Source organism: Plecotus auritus (assembly GCF_963455305.1).
Source record: "Plecotus auritus genome assembly, chromosome: 9".
Lineage (NCBI taxonomy): Eukaryota > Metazoa > Chordata > Mammalia > Chiroptera > Vespertilionidae > Plecotus > Plecotus auritus.
In genome coordinates this window covers 73,844,208-73,857,292 of record NC_137783.1, presented here as the reverse complement: position 1 = coordinate 73,857,292, position 13,085 = coordinate 73,844,208, and the positions used below count along the sequence as shown (strand labels likewise).

The 13,085-nt window shown below is 55.4% G+C and overlaps 1 protein-coding gene across 3 annotated transcripts in view; it reads left to right on the top strand.

The window, feature by feature from the left end:
- Positions 1–13,085, top strand: part of ZBTB16 (zinc finger and BTB domain containing 16) — a 184,562-nt gene that overhangs the window by 165,686 nt on the left and 5,791 nt on the right. For all 3 annotated transcript variants that reach the window (XM_080641802.1, XM_080641803.1, XM_080641804.1), the window contains exon 5: positions 9,316–9,486. In XM_080641802.1, coding sequence (XP_080497928.1) covers positions 9,316–9,486 — 171 coding nt within the window. The remainder of the gene's footprint in view (positions 1–9,315; positions 9,487–13,085) is intronic.

The following is a 13,085-nucleotide window of genomic DNA, read 5'->3' as shown; positions in this document are numbered from 1 at the left end:
TTGCTTTCTCCATCTTCCCGAAACCCGTCTCACAGGGCTGCCAAGAAGGGGCGGAGTGAGAGGCCCCACTGGCCCCTAGCAGACGCTCAGTGCAGTTCGATCTTCCTTTGCCTTGCCTATGACGGTTCCTCTGGGAGCCTGACGGTGGCTCCCACTCAAGCCTTGAGAGTCTCTTTAAAGGAAGGATGTTGAGGCAGACTACTCAGTGGGATAAAGGACCTTTCCGTCTTCAGCGCCCTCTTCAGTAGGCTGAGAACCACTGGCTGCTGGAGTGTGTCTGGTGGAGGCCCTTTAAGAAGAATTTACTTCACCTTTATTTTTCCAGTGAGGACACGCAGGCTCAGAGAGGTTTAGTAACCTGCCCAAGAATGCACAGCAAGCTAGTCACTGAACCAGGACTCGAAGGCAGGTCTCCAGCTGAAGACTTCAGTGCTTTCTACTCTTCTCACCCCCTTCAGCTGGAGCCTGTAGTGAAAGGTCACAGGAAAGGACAGGGAAGAGGACAGCAACGGGATGACTTTCCTCGCTGGTCCTTTCACCTGCCAGACTGACTACCCACCTCACACTCAGGGTTCTTTGCCCAGAAGCCTGGGGGCCAGATGAGTCTGAGACCGAGGGACCCCAGTTCCTTACAGTCCGGCTGTGGGCCTCCACCCTCCGCAGGCGGAGCTGGGCACACACCAGGGAGGGGCACTGAGGAAGGAACCCACTGTAGCTCTGTTTGCTCCTCCCAACCCCCCTCCCCCAAATGAGGGAAGCAGAGCCCATTGGCTTGGGAACCCAGAGAGTAGACAGGTCTGTCTCCTCTGAACTTGATTCCCGCAGAGCAAGCAGCGTAGAGACCCTGAGGAAGGTAGTTCTCTTCTCCATCTTGGGAGGAGAAGTGGGTCCCCCAATATAGCAGGATGCCCACCCCCCAGCCATCTTCTCCCAGACTGGCTTCGGCTCAAAGGCACCGACCCCTCCGCACAGGGAGTTACCTGAGAGCAGCAGCTGTTGCAGGTCCCCCAGGACGGGCCAGGTTAGGTGACTGCGGGCGCCCTCTGCTCCCAGACCTGCTGAAGTTGGTCCAATTTTTCAATCGTGGGCCAATTAGTTTCACAAATGGGGGCCCTGTGGTGCCAGGGCACATTTGTTCCAGGCCTGCGCACTGACTGGGCCCCATTGTCCTGCCTCCCAACCCCAGTGGGCCCATTGTCCTCATCCCCAGCGGGTGCTGCGTGCTGCTGATTTATCCAGGCAGACGTCCTGCAGGCTCCTGGCCACACCGCTACAGCTGGCGGAGGTGCTTAAGGCCTGGGACCTCGTGACCTTTGCCCCAGTCCTGCTGTCATTTTGAAAGTTACAGACCATAGGCCTGCATACTTTTCCGGATTTACTTCCCACCCCGGCCCCTCCAACACATGCACACACGCACGCACATGCACACACACACGCACGCACACACACACAAACACACACACACATGCATGTGCTCACTCCCTTTTCCTTCCTTGCTCTTGTGGTAGAAATTTGGATTCATTCTGGAATGTGTCCGGAAGCAGCTGTGGGAGGTACCAAGAGGGGCTAGTCCAGGGGTCCTCAAACTTTTTAAACAGGGGGCCAGTTCACTGTCACTCAGACCGTTGGAGGGCCAGACTATAGTTTAAAAAAAAAACTATGAACAAATTCCTATGCGCACTGCGGGCCCGGGACGAGTCGGCTGCTAAGCAGGACAGGCAGCGGCACCCGGCGGGCCGGATAAATGTCCTCAGCGGGCCGCATGTGGCCCGCAGGCCGTAGTTTGAGGACCCCTGGTAGTCTCTCCTCATGTGGAGGACCTGCTGTTTCCCTCGGGGCCGGGGGGGGGTGGTAGGCTTCCCACCCTTGATTCCTTAGTCCTCACCCCACGCAGCGGGAGGAACAATGAGCTTGTCCCATCAGTGAGGCCTGCCGGGAGCCAGGCCAGGGCGTGGCATCTCCCAATTGAATTTGCCCTTGGCCCCTTTGCAGCCAGCGGTGCCTGCACCCTAAAAAAGGTGTCCTGGCTGGAAGTAGGTGGAGATGGTCTTGTAACCAGGCAGTGAAGCCTAGACCTGGCTCCATCTTAACTGTTTACTCTCTCTTGCAAACAAACTCCACTTTCCCTCCTTTTACTTCCTTTCCTTTACTCCCACCCCATTCCTTGTCCCCTCCCCCAGTTTCTTCCCCTCCTGGCTGGCTTGTTGGAGTGATTGACAAAATTAGCAAATCCATTCATGTTATTTTATTGTGCAGGTCTCAATAAATCCCGCGTGCCCGGGTTCACCGTAATGAGCTGGTGAGCTGACAGATTTGTTTACTGTAGCTGGAGGTGCCGAGTAATGAAAGTGCTGGTGCCTGCAGCTCGCCGCTAAACAAACGCAGTCTCTGGGAGCCAGTCGCTAGCTGCTGCCTGAGGATGAGCCCACATTCCCTAGAGACTGAGGGGTGTGTGTGCATGCACGGGTGTGTGTGCATGCCTGCCTACATGCCTACATATGTGTGCTTTGAGACGTAATCACACACCCATCCATGGCTTAGTATTAAAACAAATTTGAATCAGCTGTTCCAACTCCTCCCCTTTTGGGCTATTCGTTAAGAGTTCTCTGCTTAGGAAACCATAACATTCCCACCCCCTCTCCCTTGAGGAAATAGGTTATGTACATGTATAGGGTGCCTTCCAAGATTCTAAGCAGATAAGAATGAAAGGAAAAGGGGTAGGGAGGGTTGGGTAAAGAGACTGGCATCGACAAGGCTGAAATTGTCAAGAAGGATAAATGTTCAGGTTTTTAGCTCTTTGCTTGGTTTGGAAAGATGTAACTGAGCATGTGGTTAAATGTGCCCGCAGCCCTGGCCAGTGTGGCTTCGTTGGTTGGTGTCATCCTGTACACCGAAAGGTCTTGGGTTCCATTCCCGGTCAGGGGCACACCCATATTGCAGGTGTGAGCCCTGGTCAGGGTGGGTATGGGAAAGTGCCCAGCAGTAAGTGACTGTATGCAGGAGACACGAACCCACGCACAGGCTTACAGCTAAGCTGGTTTGAGGCAAGCTCCCAAGGTGTTTGCTCGGCCTCTCTACCCCTCCCGGGAGGGAGGCAGTGGGCAGTAAAAGAGACAGCGGGATTGGCTTGAACTCTAGCAGCTGCCACTCCAGGGGTCAGTGGGAGGATACCTTCTTGGGCTGGGCAGTCTGGGCCCTCACTGCACGCAGCTAGCTTGCTGAGGACGTGCAGGAGCACGTCCCAAAGGGTCCTGCAGCTTATGCCCAAGAGGAAAACCAGAGGGGGCGCTCTTGGCCCTTTCTCCGGTGGTCCCTACGTGATGACACAGGGGGAGCCAAAAGCAGCAGACGCCTCTGCCAGCGTCATGGGCTGGGTGTTTGGTTCCTTTTGTCTCCTCCCTGCCCGCCCCCCCCCCCCAACACACACACCGCTAGTCCTCCCCATCCTCTTGAGATGCAGACAGAGCCTCCCTGCCTTCAGTGTGAGTCAGCCCCAGGCTGCTTGTCTGTGTCTGTCTCTTTCCCCCAACACAGTGGACGATGCCTGCGTCTTGACTTCATCTTTAACAACAGTGCGGGAAGTGGGGGCAGTGTGAATCGAGGCTTTCACACATCCCTAAATTTGATACTTTCTTCCTCTGGGAGAAGAAGCCCCTGGGGTGGCGGGGAAGCAGCTCTTCCTTTGGTGGGGATGGTCGGGGGGTCGGACGTGGAAGCCCATTGTGGTCCACGTGCATGGACACGCACACGCTCCGGCACATGCCACTGTCACTGCCGGCTTACCGAAAAAAGCCGGAGTATATTTAGATTCCTCTGCTCTTTTGATTAAGAAACTGCTTATAGCTGGAGATAATAAGAGCCTTGCTGCAAGGTGAGGCACCTGAGCCTCTCCCCAGCTGTGTGCCTCTGCTCCCGCTCCTTCCTTCCTGGGAGAGAGCTAATTGGTATGGAAATCGTACAGGTGTATAAACACGAGTGTGTTTGTGTCTCACAATTTCAGACCCAGTCGTCACCTGGGTGAAATAAGCACCCTGGGTCTATGTCACCCCTCCTGCCTCCTGTTCCACCCTGGCCTTGGCTTTCTCCCATTTTTTTGCTAAAATTAAACTCGTTTTAAATTGCGAGTCTGTGAGCCGTACATGCCGTGCCGCCAACGCTGGCTGTGCTTGCTGCCCGTGGAGGTGGAGCGGGTACGGTGGCCACCCTCTCCAGAGCTGGAACTGAAGCAAACAGGGCGGGCGTTGGCAGGACCCTGCCCACCTCCCTTAGAGCCCCCCTGATTCAGCCTGCCTCACCCATTCCCTCTTCCTCGTCCTACTTCCCTCCTGGCAGACAGCCTTGGAGTCCCACGCAGGAAGTGCTATGGTTTGACCTGGTAAATGGTTTCCTTGGGCCAAGGCTAACTTATGTATCTGATTTACATGAAAATTTACAGATTGATGGGAAACAACACATTTCTAGGATTGGCGGGCTCAGAAACGCCCATCAGTTGCCTCGTCACAGCACGGTGTAGTTGGTGCTGGAAAGAGCAGGCGAGTTATGAACGCTGTTTCCTCGACCAGGATGGGAGGCCCAGCAGCAGCTGCATGGAGCCAGGGAGGGCCACCCCTGGACCGGAACCAGGGGCTTCTCACTGCCTTACTGTGTGATGTGGAAAACCCATCCTTCTGTGGTCTGAGCAGTAGAGTCAGACAGGGAGCCAGAACTGGGGTGTCCTACCCACACAGACATGAGGGGCCCACAGAGGTCAGCGCCTGTGGGTCGCTTTGCATTACTCATTTCACGGAGGGTCTGGTTGGAAGCTCTCGGCAGTGGGTCTGCACTTTCCCCAGCTCAAGCCGGCTGCCTCTGTGCCATGCTTCCCGCCCGGTCCCTCTGCCCTTTGTGATCGCCCCACAGCTCCTCACTCTTTACTGCTCCTGGCACGCAGTGAGTGCCTGCTCTGCCAGGCCCTGTGCTCTGTAAAGATAAAGAGAATAGTTCATGCTTTAGAGGGCTTACAATCGAGCAGGCAGAGCCTCATGTCAGAAATAAATGTGACCCGGGGTTTTTACGTGCTGTAAGCGCCAGGGCTCAGAGGAAGATGTTCTTGGCACTGAGTACTAAGTGGTGCCACTCAGCCAAGATGCCTTCTGCAGGGTCAGCTTCCTGGAAGAAGCGGCCCGGAGTCGATAAAACAACTTGGGCTTGTGTGTTGTGCAGGCTGCTGTGAGCCGTGGCCAGGTGGTCCGCGGCCTGAGGACGCCGGGCTGAGGGGGTGGCAGCTGGAATTTAGCCCGCTTTGCTCGGGAGCTGTGCGCCCAGGCAAGCGAGGATCCGTGTCTGCCCAGAGCAAGAGACACAATTTGCTAATTCAGACAGAGGCGTCATCTGGGCTGGCACCTGTCTGCCACCACTTTATAGCTGTAAAGCTTTTTCACACGGGCATCTCATTGGATGCTCTCAACAACCACAGGCAGTAGGGCAAGCGATGGGCACACTCTGGCCCAGAGGAGTGCAGTGACTTGCTGAGGGTACAGGGCAAGGATGTGACAGAGCCAGGAGGCCTGTGCTCCCTTTGTCTCCTGCGTGGACTGGAGCCGTATTCTGACGCTGCCCCCGCCGTACATCTCACTGCAGCTAATGAATTGCTAATATAATTTTCTAGATAATTTTATTTTCATAGTCCCACATTTCAATGTGTTTCCAAAAGCCAGCATTTATTTGCTTAATCTCCCAGTGCAATAGAATCTGCCCTGACTCATCATACATGCGGACAATCAGCTAGGCAGAAACTGTAGCAAATTGGTTAATAACTCGGATCTGGTCTCGATTTTTAACTTGCTGCCCGACAGCTTTCCTGGTGTCCCCTCCACATCTTCCCTGCCCTTTTTTCTTTTAAAATATTTTTTCATTCTTTCAGCTATTGGTGTCCAGACACAAGGCTGAGGAGAGTGGATGCAGGGCCTGAGAGCCCCCTGGTCTGTGTCTCTGGGCCTAGAGCAGTGTGTCAGTGGCCAGAGAGAGCCCCGCACCTTGCTGGATGTCCCAGGAAGCGGGGAGGGGGAGGCGCTGGGAGGGACTCGCTGAGTTTTCTTCCTGAGTGGCGGCTGTCTAATGTTAAACCTATGACCACGGTGCTTCCTGACTCGAGCCCGGGCCCCAGGTCCTGCCATGCCACCTCCTGGGTGTCATTCTTCCACTCCTGTCCTTGCAGCCCCTGCCCTGGTCTGGTTCCCACCCTTCTCTAGTGGGGGCACAAAAGCCCTCAGCTCTCTCCCTGCCTCCAGCCACCTGCTTCTGCTGTTGGGCCCCAGCCTGCCCCCGGGGTAATTGCCCTCACATACTAGAAGGATCATGCCAGCACCCCCAGCCTTCGTGGCACTGCGTTGCCTCAGAATGAAGTCTAATCTGTCCCAACCCCAGTAAGGCCCTGTGCCATCGGGCCCCCAGGAACCTTCCCTGCTTTTCTCTCTCCCTGGGCCTGTCCTCTGTCCCCGCCTGCTCTGAAATTTCCTTGTGGTGTTTCCTTAGCCCAAGTCCAGTGCCCCACCTCCTAGTCCTCACTTCTCAGTACTCTTCATTGTTCAGAGCCATTGAGAAAGTCTCTCAGATTGTCTCAAAGCCTCTTGAAGCCGCCCTGCCTTGTCCTCGGGTGGTTGTTGACTGGGAGCCTCGTTCTCTAGTTGATCTCAGCATCTCCCTGGTCACATTCACTGTCAGCTTAGTGGACCCCAGGCGGGTTCAGACCTCCAAGAAGGGGGGGTGGCATCATGGGGCAGCTTCCCAGGCCACGGGAAGGCCGAAGGGGCAGAGTGCTGCGTGCCAGGTGGTGCCCGCCCTCAGAGCTCCTCTGGGCCTGGCTTTTTAGGCTCAGGGTGTCCCACTGGGAATTTCGTTCATGTGTTCCCTCTGACCCAGGCCCCTCCACCCTGGCGACTCCAGGGGCTGCCTGAGGAAAAACCTGGGCATGGCTCACCCCGCAGGCCCGCTCCATCTTAACTGACTTGAAGCAGTTGTTTGATATCTGGCTTAATCAGGTTCTCTGTGGGGTGACGTTGGGGGCAGAGAGGGGCTGCTGGTTTTGGGGCCTTAGGATGAAGCAGCCAGGGCTGCTGTGTCACAGGACATGTGGATGGACTCAATTCCTGGGTGCACTGGCCAGGATGGACTGGACCCTGGGGACTCAACGCTGGTCGGCTTCTGCATGGATAGCCCACTCCCCCTGGTGTGCCCCCTCCATCAGGGAGCCGAGTGCCCCTGCCTCTCAGATCTGGCTACTGCCGGGGTTCGGAAGCCTTCAGAGAGCCATGCTCATGACTCGGTCCCAGCCTCCCCTCCCGCCCAGGTCCTGAGCATTGCTAGGCGAGCACTGGGCACATGGAGTTCCTGGACCCGCGGCTGGCGCTGGCTGTTGCTGGTGTTGCTTTGTCTTCCTGGAGAAGTCTAGGCAGACAGGTGGCAGCCCCAGAGGTAGACATGGGCCCAGCTCTGTGGTTTCTGACACCAGACAGACCTCGGCATTTTTAAACCTCAGCTCTACCTCTTTCTCACTGTGTGGCCTTAGGCAAGTTATTTCATCTCTGTTTTCCCATTTGTAAAAAGGGATGCGAATGCCTGCGGTGGAGAGCAGCGAGTGTTAATGAGACGACAACACAGATGAAGCCCTTGCGCAGTGCCCGATCAGTTCCCTGCCCTCTGCTCGTTGAGGCCGGGGACTTGCTGTCTCCCTGCTCAGCCTGGCCTGGTCCTGGGTGCAGGCAGCATGAGTTGAGCATGGCTGCAGGTGCCTCGTCTCTGAGTGTCTACACAGGTGGCTGTGAGGAGTGGAGGACTATGAGGAGTGAGAGGTCTTGCCTTCCCACTAATCCATCCCCAAACCAGCCACAAATGTGACTGAGGCAGGAGAACAGACCTCCTGCTTGCCGTCCCCGTTGGTGGACCGGAGAGGCAGCCAGGCTCTTTATGCGACCCTTCCCCATCCCACTTTCCACCAGGAGCCCCGATTCCACACTGAGCAGGCCACAGCCCCTGGCAGCCAAAGCTCTGCCCCTTCCTCCCCTGGGGCTGGGTGGACAGATGCCAGGCCTGCCCACCTTTCCCACTCTGTCCCTCACACGGGGCTGAGCACGGGTGATATTGCCCAGATGCCAGCAGAGGGAAGCGAGCAGATGGGCTTGCTGGGGGAGCTCATGTGCTTATGGAAACAGAATCCAAAATGGTGGGCAACGAGCCACCAGTTAGGACCCAGACGGGGGTCGTAGCTTCCTCAGGCTGCTGCACCCAGAGAGGCCGTGGCTCAGAGCAGCACTGGGCAGGGGCTCAAACACACAGGAAGTGGCGGCCAGTCTTGGAGGGCACCGTGGGTGCCTACCTAGCTGTGCCCCAGGTCAGCACAGGACGGCTGGACTGAGTTAAATGAACATCTCATGTTCCTCATTAGCTTAAATCCTTTGAAAATTGCCCTTTGGTCTTGGGATGAAACCTAAAGCTCTTAATACGGTTTTCAAGACCCCACACGGCCTGGCCCTGCCTGCTGCTCTGGCTCCCTCCCCTCTGCCTTGCCTCCCAGCTGCCCCGTTCTTCTGTCTGGTCCTCCGGCCTGCGTGCTTCTCTCCAGCCTGGAGTGTTCACAGCTACTGTTCCATCCTCCGGGAATGGTCTCCGCCCTCCCCATGTGCCGGGTAGCATCTGTGATGAGAGCAGGGGCTTGGATCCTTTTCCAAGGTGACAGCCCCAGTGCTAAAAAGAGGGTCCTGCTTGCAGACTGCACTGAAATAGTCTTCGTTGAGTGAATGGACCCTTAAGATACGTGCTTTAATGACTGGAGCGTCGGGTCTGATAGAAGCAGCATCGGAAGGGGACCCCCTCCCGGCGCTGGGTGCACCGGCTCTGCTGCTCAGGAACTCCATGGAACTTGGGCAAGCGCTTCACTCTCGCTTTCCTTATCTGAAGGGTGAGGATGGAACACCTACGGTTTGGTGATGTGATTTTAAGTTAGTTACAGCTGAACAATGGCTGGCAGATGTTATCTCCATTGTTGTTATCCTCACAGAGGCCACCCTCCACAGCACTCTGTACAACTGCCGACTCCCATTTGCTACTGTGACGTGTTTTATCAATGCTTCCCTTTCTCCACTAGACTTTGGGTTTTGTGGTACCATGGTCCCACTGGATCACATCAACATTGCTTGTCCTGGGCCACTCTGGTTTTGCCCCTGAGAGTGGGGGCTTGAGGGCACCAGTCCTGATGCGGACCCTTGCCCTAGCCTGGATGGGTAAAGAATGGTCTTGCGTTCCAGCTTCCTGAGGCTCTCCCGGCTCTGTCTCCCACAGGCACAGACATGGCTGTCTTCTGTCTGCTGTGTGGGAAGCGTTTCCAGGCGCAAAGTGCCCTCCAGCAGCACATGGAGGTCCATGCAGGCGTGCGCAGCTACATCTGCAGTGAGTGCAACCGCACCTTCCCCAGCCACACCGCCCTCAAGCGCCACCTGCGCTCACACACAGGTAGGCCAACACGTGATGGGTGGGTCAGGGTCTCTGGGAACCAGTGTCTGGATTTACCTCCAAACACATAAAGTGGGGGTGCTGGGCAGAATTAGCCCTCAGCTCTTGACTCAAGGATTGGGCAGTGCAGGTAAATGTTGATGGTTCTCCCATCCACCTTGGGGAACTTGAGTTCTCCATCTCTCTTTGCTCAACAGGGTGGGTGCTCATTAGAGATGCAGTCTTGGGTCCCCCTCTCAGAAACTTTGATTTGTTGCATACGGGCTGCGATGCAAGACTTCAACGTTGTTAATAAATATTCCCAAGGGATTCTGAGGCAGGTGGACCCAAAACAGATTTGGAGAAAAACCTACTGCTTGGTCTCTGGTTCTCTCTACCACACACCCCTTTGCTCTCCCTGGCCCCCACCCCATGGACACATGTTCCCCAAGTCAGCCTTGGGCTCCAAGGGGAATGTTGCAGAAGTGGTCCCAATTGCTCCACAGTAACAGAAGCCATTTCTATCCTGGGGCCTTCACCTTGTTTAGGGGAGTAAACGATGAGCTATGACATGTCTCTGCTTAGCCAGTTCTAGACGCCAGGGAGGAGAGGGGCTGTGCGCCAGTGAGGCTAGATCAGGTGCCACCACACTGTAGATTTGGGGGTGGCACGCTTGGTCCCTGAGGGCCAAGAGCGTCTGCTTCCTTGCAACCGGCCCAGATCCCATTGTAAGGGGATGGATGACTTAAATCCTTTCCTTTCTCTAAGACAAAATCGGGTCCCTGCTGACTCTCCTGGATAAAGGACTGCCCACGCCTCTGCTGTGTGTGTTCTATGCTGGGTTTGGGATGAGAGGGCGGGGCCAGGGCGACAGGCAGGCGGGCTCTCTATCTGGTTTGTGACAGGGTGTACGTTCCTGTCTGTTGGACAGGGCACAAAAACTGTGTACAGACAGGTAGTTGGGCACTGTCTCTCCTCACCCTTGAGTCTTGTCACAGCTCCGGGACTACATGTGCAGCCCAGGCCTTCCACAGGTGACAGGCTCAGGGGAGCAAGGGCGGGGCTTTCTTTATTGTGGACTGAGTAGCCACTCCTGCCAGCCGTGGGCATGCTCACCAAAGAGCCTGCCTGGGCTCTCACTTCTGGATGCCACTCCGTTCAGGGGAGCATGTGGCCTGAGCATCACCACATTTGCTGAGAGCTCTTTAGAATTGCTGGCACAGGACAGGGGAGGTCCCAGAGAGCGGGGCCTGGCGAGAAGGGCTCAGGCAGAAGGAATGCCGGCAGGACTGTCTCTGCAGTGCCTCGTAAGCATCCCTCGCAGGCCCATGCACCTTCCCGTCAACACCACCCCCACTGCGGTCCCACGTTCAGCCTTCTCCAAGATGGCCAGTCACCTTCAGCCACGAGCCTCCTGGGACTGAATGATCCAGCTCCACTAAGTCTACCCAGGTTACGCCCTGCTCTGCTCAGGCCCCTTCAGAGAGTTCGGCTGTCAGCTGTCGCAGGCTTCTGTGTTGTTGGGGGCTCAGACCTGTGGGGAGTAGGCATCATTTGGGAGAAGCACTTGCTTAATCTCGGAAGCATGGCACATGAGCCCCGCCTGTGCACACGCACAGATTCAGTGATGGCCACCAGCGAGGCCCTGTACACACAGCCACACACAGGCGAAGCACACCCCACACAATGCCTCATTAATATTCTGTTGTTCTTGGCCCATTTGCTGCTGGGGCCTGGTGTTTAGCATCCGCAGCTGTGTTTGGTAAGTTAGTCCAGCCGCGCTCTTGGCATTGATGGATCCCTGATTCATGCGGCTCATCATATAATAAGCTCTCAGCTGTGCTGCGTGGAGGGGCCGGAGGAGCCGATGGGCTGGGGCTGGGATGGGGAGGATGACGCCGGGCCTGCCAGTGCCGGGGAAACCGCAGGTGAGGACAGGCCACTGGGGTCACAGGTGCGCTGGGCGGGCCAGAGGAGGCCCTAATTAGTCTCATTTGTCCTGTACTTAATGTCAAGCTCATTAAAGAGGCTACAGAGTTAATCAACATATACCACAAATTGGATTTGGAGTTGTGCAGCCAGTTTTGTGTACATTACAGCAACACTGACACAGTTAACTCTCAGGGTAAGGATTTTGGACCAGGTCCTTGCCGTGTTTCCAAAGGGGTGTGTGTGTGTGTGTGTGTGTGTGTGTGTGTGTCTTCTAAGTTTTTCTTATTCTTTTCCCTGGCTACCTCTGGAGATTTCCTATTTAAACTTATTTAACATGTGATCCACTTCATAATTAAATTCATAAAAATCTGATCAAACAAGCCTCTCTGTCTTCGTCCTGTGTTTTTAAACTCGTAGGGCCCCCCCTGCAGGGGAAGGCTCAGATGCTGGCTTCCCAGCCGGGTGGCTGTGGTGTACGTTTTAATTACCAGCTCTGGCTGAAGTCTCATGTGGCCCTGGCTTTATTTATTTATTTATATCTTGATGAGGATTCTGAATCCTTGATTAAAGTCGTAATCATTGCTGATTCGGTAAGGAGGGGCAGTTGGATGTCAAACGGGCTGTGTGTGCAGCGTCTGCACAGAAAGTGGCACGCGGGCACGGGCACTGACTGACCTCACACAGCTAAGGAGGACCAGGGTCTGGGTGGGCATGCCCTCCCCTTGGGTCAGATGCGGCTGGCGGCTGGTGATAGGCAGGTGCTGAGAACCCCCCAGGTCTGCATGCCCCATATGCTGGCTGTGCTCCCTGAGCTTTTCCAATTCGACCCCTCGGTGGAGTTTCTCCCCCCAACCCCTCTGTGCCCTGGGGGCTTCTTGCAAATCTTTCACCCATGAGAGAGCCCACCAGTGGGCAGACCCCAGCATCCACTCCCCATAGAGCATTAAAAAACCCTTCAGAGCCATCAGAACTGATGAGAATTTATGTGGGTACAGGGGCCTGCATCAAGACGGGGGAGCTTGGGGTAGCAGCCTGAGGAGGGGAGAGAGGGAAGAGAGTAAAATATAATTTTAAAGAGGAAGTGAAGGCACAGGCATGCGAGTCTATAACGAGAGGGACAATTTATGCCCAGGCACGCACACAGTTTGACATGGGGATAATGAAAAAACGTAGGTCATTGTGGATGACTTAAACCTTCAGCAGCTGAAGAAAATGTATGAAATGCAGAGGACATTACACGGTTGGCAGCCCCGCACATCTGCAGGGGGACAAGTGAAATACAGTGGGCCATTCTTTACCATAAACTGTGGTTGTTGGAGATGCAGCCCAGAGAAATTGTAATTACAGTGACAAGACGAATCAGCGATATTTAAATATTCATGAACAAAGTCTGGGGTGATCAATCTATCTTTATTGTCTGTGCCTTCGCTCCTGTAATAAATAAGTAGCTGAAGTCTTCACCTTGCAGCCCCAAAGCCCCCACTTTAGGTACAAAACGAGAAGTCGTTAACCCCCACAACCCGACCCCAACCTCTCACCTTCCAGGGGACACTGGGATGCACAGAAAGGAAGCTGATGGCCGTGGATTCCAGGCAAGGAGAAGCAGTTCTCCCCGAGGTTCATGCGCCCAGCGTTTCCGAGGGCCACTCTGGGTGGTCCTCAGAGGCGTCCTGAGGCTCCAGGGTGAA